This window comes from Corythoichthys intestinalis, chromosome 20 (assembly GCF_030265065.1).
Source record: "Corythoichthys intestinalis isolate RoL2023-P3 chromosome 20, ASM3026506v1, whole genome shotgun sequence".
In the NCBI taxonomy this organism is placed as follows: domain Eukaryota; kingdom Metazoa; phylum Chordata; class Actinopteri; order Syngnathiformes; family Syngnathidae; genus Corythoichthys; species Corythoichthys intestinalis.
This window is the reverse complement of record NC_080414.1, coordinates 32,543,942-32,549,804: the sequence shown is the minus strand read 5'-3', so window position 1 is coordinate 32,549,804 and position 5,863 is coordinate 32,543,942. Positions and strand designations below refer to the sequence as shown.

Genomic DNA, 5,863 nt, shown 5'->3' with positions numbered 1-5,863 from the left:
CGATCCTTGTCCACAACCTTGTCATCCCCATCTGGATTACTGCGACGCTCTCCTCTTGCGTTCGAGTGTCTTCAGCATCAGTAAACTGTGAATATATGACTGATGAACGCTACATGGCCGTTTTGTCAACGTGGAAAGATGAAACGTTTTACACTGTAACACAAACGTTTCTGCGAGGAGGGGGACCCCTAGTGGCCAACAATATCACACACATCCCTACATAACCGGAGCCAATATGATGCACTCATTTGAGAACACTTGTTTTGCACACCCAAATCTTTATCTACATCAAAAGAGTAGGGAGGAAATAACAGAGTAGATAATTTTGTAGTAAAACGATCTGGGATGAAAAAGTTCATTCAAGTAGGTCTTTTTATATGAAAGATCAAAACCTGGAACATTTTCAATATGAAGCTCGATGATGTATCACAAATTTCTGCAGAGTGTTTTCACATGCAATAAAAAAACTAAAAGAAAAATTTTAAGAACTAAATTCTGATTTCTTCTCCCCATTCATGTCCACACAATAACATTTTACTATACATTTTAAATAACAAAGAAGGCCAAAAACAATCTGTGCAAATAACGCTGAAATTTTATTTGATCAAATACATAACTATATACAATATGTACAAGAAATTATATTCACAAATGTTGCAAAAAACAACAACAAAAAGGACGCCGAGCCACTTTGATGGAATCATCGAAGCCACTGTAGTTCACGCCCTGCACCTAGAAAAAACAATAAAACACAACAATTCCGTTTTTAATCTTTTCTTGCTCAATATCAGAGATGTAAGTCACATGCTATACTTTTTTTTTTTTTAAAGAATTGTGGACTATCCGTGTCAGTCCAAATTGGGTTAAATTCACTGCACAAATCTCTCCGTCATACACCATCAATTCTAATAAATAAATGGCAAAACAGTGGCTCGTATTTTGAAAAACTTTGAAATCAAGTCACTCATTTATCAAGACGCCACTTTTTGAACTTTTTTTTTAAACCAAGAAGCAACAGAATTGTATCGCAGTTTCCCTGATTACCTTTGCCTCTTGTAGAGCTTTGCTGTGATGGCTTTAGGAATACCGATCGGCTGTTTGAGCGTCCCCGGCAGGTGGAGGGCGTGCTCCTTGTTTAGCTTCCGGATATGCTCGATCCAGTCCAGCTTGGTTTGAACAGTTGACGCCTATGGTGAAAGAGTAAAGTCGAAAGTTATAAGGCCATTTGGAATTTAAACACTTATTGAACAGAACAAACCATATTAGCATCTCCGATACGGTGGCGTTTTAACATATGATTTTCTTTGGTTACAATACTTGGTGTTTAACTTTTATTCACATTGAAAAAAAATACAGCAAGGCTAAAGGTAACATATTGGAAAAAATAACATTCACTAAAGACAGGGAAAAAAATAACGCAAGATGGACACAAATGCTCAGCATTGTGTCAAAGTTGCTTACAAAACCCTGTTCGTAACACGTGTGAGAATCTCACTTTGTCTTGAGGAAAAGAGGAAAGAATGTCTTACCTTAAGAACAATTCTTTTGCTATACATCAAGTTACGGCCCACCCAAAGAACAAACTTGCCAGGGTCTCCCTGAGGATTTTCTGTCAGCTTTACATCAGCTAGCTAAAGAAGAAATGAAATGATCATGTTTATTTAGAATATTGCATAGGTAAAAAAGTAAGTAAAGGATGACTCACGTTGAGTTTTCTCTTGTATATATATTTCGTCATGCCTTTCTGATCCTTGACCACCTTGCAGACCAGCAAGGAATTTTTCAGGAGAAAGAGTTGTATATTCTTCCCCCTGCAAAATGGCAATTTTGAATCCCACATTTTGAACGACTCCTGTCGGAGCAGCTCACCTTGGGATTCAACGCCCTCATCAAAACCTGACGGAGGAGAGAATAGGTCATGTAAGCAAACTATGCCTCAAAAGCAAGTGCATGTTCAGCCCATCTTGCCCATGTTAACTTACCTTCCAGAACGGAGAAATGAATGGCATCGTTGGTTCTCTTCAGAATGCTGAGAGTCACCTCCAGGGCTTCCTTGAGTACTCCTTTCCCATCTTCACAGCACTCGAGGAGATTCTAAAATAAGCAAAAATACACTTAAAAATGCATTTAGACATTGTTCCCACAGAACATAGAGATTATATACCTGTGAATATTGTTGTATGCTCTGTTTGTATGTATATGGTAAAGCAATTATTTTAAGGATTATAATAACCATAAAATAAGTTTGGGGACTTTCATGAGACAAAATTACGTGATTTACTTGAACAAACAAAACATTGTTGAATTATTTTGTTTGTTTGTTGAATATTTTATGTATGTTTTACAATGAGCGTGTCATTATTGGTTCTTCTGGACTTTATGTTGGTTTTCTGAACAACGAACTTGAATATTTTGGGCTTACCTTTAACAGGAGCGGATATTTTGTCATTCTCTGTATTGGCTTAAGCAGGAAAGATTGTAACGAGAATGCTAGTCCGTGCTTCCGCTGAATTTTCTGTTGAACCCATGGAAAGAAAAAGAAAAAAATGTTAAGACTATGATGCATTATAATCTGTAATTTCACATTGATAACCTTGACATTTAACTTACATTAAAATAGTTGACAGTATGCTCCAGGATGAGCCGAGTGGACGTGTCACTATTCTTGCCGTAGTCCACATATAACTGGAACTTCTCGGCCTATTAAAGAAAACCAACAACACGCTCAGAATTCTTTATGGGTCATTAATCAGTATGATTATCATTACGGTAGTGGCAAGGCAATAAATACCCATTTGACAAAGCAACATCCGACATCTTCAGGGACGCTTTCATGTTTTTCCAGTTCCTTGAGGAAGATCCTGAAGATGGAACACGGGGAAAAAAATTAATATATTCCAAAAAGTGAGTGGTGGTGGTATGTTTTAAATATGAGAAATGACCAGGAGTAGCCTATTTATTTTTTCCACTCGGTGTCAAAATGTCAGTCATTTTTAAGAAAAGTCGCTGCTTATACTTACTTATGATGGAATTCATACAGCTCCAACAAGTTCCCGAAGATGACGTCCTCCATATTGTTGAGTCCTGCAGGGATCTCCTCCTCTTGGGTCAACATCTCCCTCATGTAAGTCTGCAAGTTCCAACACAAAAGATTTGAGTAAAGTTTGTCTTACAAGAACTGCACGTACACAGAAAGGAAACTCACATCAATGCACTCTCGCAGGTCTCGCACGTAAGCCTTTTCCGTTTCAATCAGCTCAGCCAAAATGAACCTAAATGAAAAATAGGCACTCGTTATTATTTTGAAATTATGAATTCGCAAATGATATAAGAGTCACATACGTTTCCCTGCTTGCAGACTTTGTTGCACCGTCGCTTATCCGGTCCAAATCTGTTAAACTCAGAGGGTGCTCCAATATGTGCTCTGCAGAAAAGAAGTTAAACAAACAATGAACGAGGAAACACTGATGGATGCATGAAATGATTTGATTGACATGTAATTCCCAACCGCTGTGCCATGAGATATCACCAAGTGTGTTGCAGAAAATGATCCACTTTCACCCAATAAGTCAGGGGATTTATTTATTTTCATCATGTTCTTTTTTTTTTAATTCATCTATCAACATATCCCTGAAGTAGAATACATAGACAGGCCAAACAACCAAATTTTCGTCCACAAATGGTTAAACCCACCACTGGATGAGTTGCAGCATTAAAAAAAAACCCTGTTCCATTTTATGTAATCCTGGAATTCAGCTCCAAAATTGACCATGTTACTCGCCACACCTCCCGTCAATTTCTTTTCTTCTGGAGCCGACCGAGGGACCTCGATGACATGTTTTTGGCGGTTAGTAAAACAAAAAAAAAAAAACTTTGTCCACTTGCCGCAATATTAACATGTTGTTGCCCTCTGCTGGCATTCAGGATGAGGATTTTCATACCCCCTGCATTGTGCACTCTACATGTGGATTATGATGATGAGTTTAATATTAACATGTAAGACTTTTCACGTTTCTACTCCTTAAGTTTGAATTTTAGCCGTTAACTGCGATGCATTCAGCACAACGCGATATCTCAAATATTCTTTACGACACGACGAACATCCGTCGGTTAAATGTTAAAATTGTCCTAAGGTGGAAATCTTTTTGACATGTTTTTGGCCGTTAGAGGACTTTTCACGTTTCAGCTCCTAAAGTTTGAATTTTAGCCGTTAACTACGATGCGTTTAGCACAACGCGATATCCCAAATGTTGTTTTCCACTCGACAAGCATCCGTCGGTTAAATGTTAAAATCTAATCTTTTTGAATAATGTTGAAAACGGGCTGCAAGTCCTATTATTTTTTGACAAACAATGTCACGAATAAAACGCTGTAGTCATAAATACTTGATAACAACACGACGCAAAACGAACAAAGTTCAGAAAAACCCACTCAGTCACTAAACTGCCATATTTTTTTTACACGAATAATGCATGTTTAATTTAGACTAATTAACTTACCTCCCAGCCTTTCGATTGTTGCAAGAATTTGAGATGCAAGATGTTCCATTGTCGAAGTCTTTCGTCCAGATCGTGTCCTCAGATAAGTCTTGTGCACTTGACTCCACTGCTGCATCTGATGGAATGTCACTCGCGGATTATGTTTTGTACTGTGGTTTGACATCAAAGACCAAAGATCGTTCTTTGTGACGTCACGCGAGCTCTTGGGTTCGTCACGCGATCTTTCTTTGGAAAGTCACGTTCTTTGATCACGATTTCGGTTTTAGCGCCATCGGCATAGAATAAGTAGGCTGCCATCTAGTGGAGGGGGTGCAAATTGTTCACTTTTTGTATCTGTGTTACCTGCCTAGGGACTGCGGGTGTAAATTAAGATTTTTTTTGCTACAATCTGGCATATTTACATTTTTTAGAAGTTCATTAATGTGCACTGTCCCTATTAAATAAATACATTTAAAAAATCAATATTATTTTTTTTTTACTGTTTTAAATTATACTAAAAAAAGACACGAGGGGGCAGAACCGTCTCTCTTTCTCTCTATCGCTGTCTGTCTCTCTCACTTCTCAAATAGACCCTACTCACGTGACGTCACAGCCACGCTCCCGCGCCATGTTGTCCGTATACTCGTCATGTTAATGCATTGGCGCTTCGTAAATTCCTCATATTATGGCGTGTTTTTCTGCTCGTTAACATTAATAATCAAAATGGTGAAGTTGTGTGTGGCGGTCGGTTGCAAAAACAGAGAAGATAGACGGAGAGACTTGAAGTTCTACCGTATTCCGAGAGACCCGGAGAGGAGACGGGAGATTGACTGCTGCAATTCGACGAGAAAACTGGGCTCCAAACGACTACCACAGATTATGTAGTAGTCATTTTATATCTGGTAAGATGCATTTAATATATATTTAGAGGGTTTTGGGCTGACAACCACAATTAAGATCATTGCTAGGCTAATCGCCGACAACATACACTCAGACGTTGTGAATGAACTACCTGAAAATATATAATTATAAGGGGATAATCAGACAGTTGTCATACAATTAATTTACAATTTCACTATTGAGGTCAAAAGCCAAAAAATAAATTCAACTAGGGACAATCTGGAGTAGTGCTATCGCACTTCGTATTTATTACGTATTATATATGTATGTAGTGAGAGTGCTATCGCTAAACCATATAAACATTAAAATCCCTAGCTCCATTGACAAATGACATGAAATACATTAGACTTGACAGTGGATGTTAGCAAGAACAAAAGATTTTGAATTGAAAATTTCGTAACTCACCTGTCCAAGCACAAGATAGATTCCTGCCGAATTTTCGTGGACGAGGACCTGTTTCACCCAACCAGCAACGAAGTATTTAT

General features: G+C 38.1%; 1 protein-coding gene across 1 annotated transcript; it reads right to left on the bottom strand.

The window, feature by feature from the left end:
* Positions 1 to 586: 586 nt before the first annotated feature.
* LOC130909009 (triple functional domain protein-like) lies at positions 587 to 4,623 on the bottom strand. Its single transcript, XM_057825047.1, has 12 exons — positions 4,500 to 4,623; positions 3,343 to 3,424; positions 3,206 to 3,272; positions 3,021 to 3,130; positions 2,792 to 2,861; positions 2,611 to 2,700; positions 2,423 to 2,515; positions 1,983 to 2,094; positions 1,706 to 1,896; positions 1,530 to 1,631; positions 1,045 to 1,187; positions 587 to 732 (listed from the first exon to the last, which is right to left on the bottom strand). Exons 1-12 carry the CDS (start codon positions 4,612 to 4,614, stop codon positions 720 to 722), a joined length of 1,188 nt encoding a protein of 395 aa, XP_057681030.1. The 5' UTR covers positions 4,615 to 4,623; the 3' UTR covers positions 587 to 719.
* Between the last annotated feature and the right edge of the window lie 1,240 nt (positions 4,624 to 5,863).

What these genes read in the sequence shown, in the direction of transcription:
- LOC130909009 (XM_057825047.1), bottom strand. Translation starts at nt 4,614, where the DNA reads ATGCAGCAGTGGAGTCAAGTGCACAAGACTTATCTGAGGACACGATCT. An exon ending in GATGTTGCTTTGTCAAATGG is followed by an intron (nt 2,701 to 2,791) that starts GTATTTATTGCC and finishes TTTCTTTAATAG; the next exon opens with GCCGAGAAGTTCCAGTTATA. An exon ending in ATACTGTCAACTATTTTAAT is followed by an intron (nt 2,516 to 2,610) that starts GTAAGTTAAATG and finishes TGGGTTCAACAG; the next exon opens with AAAATTCAGCGGAAGCACGG.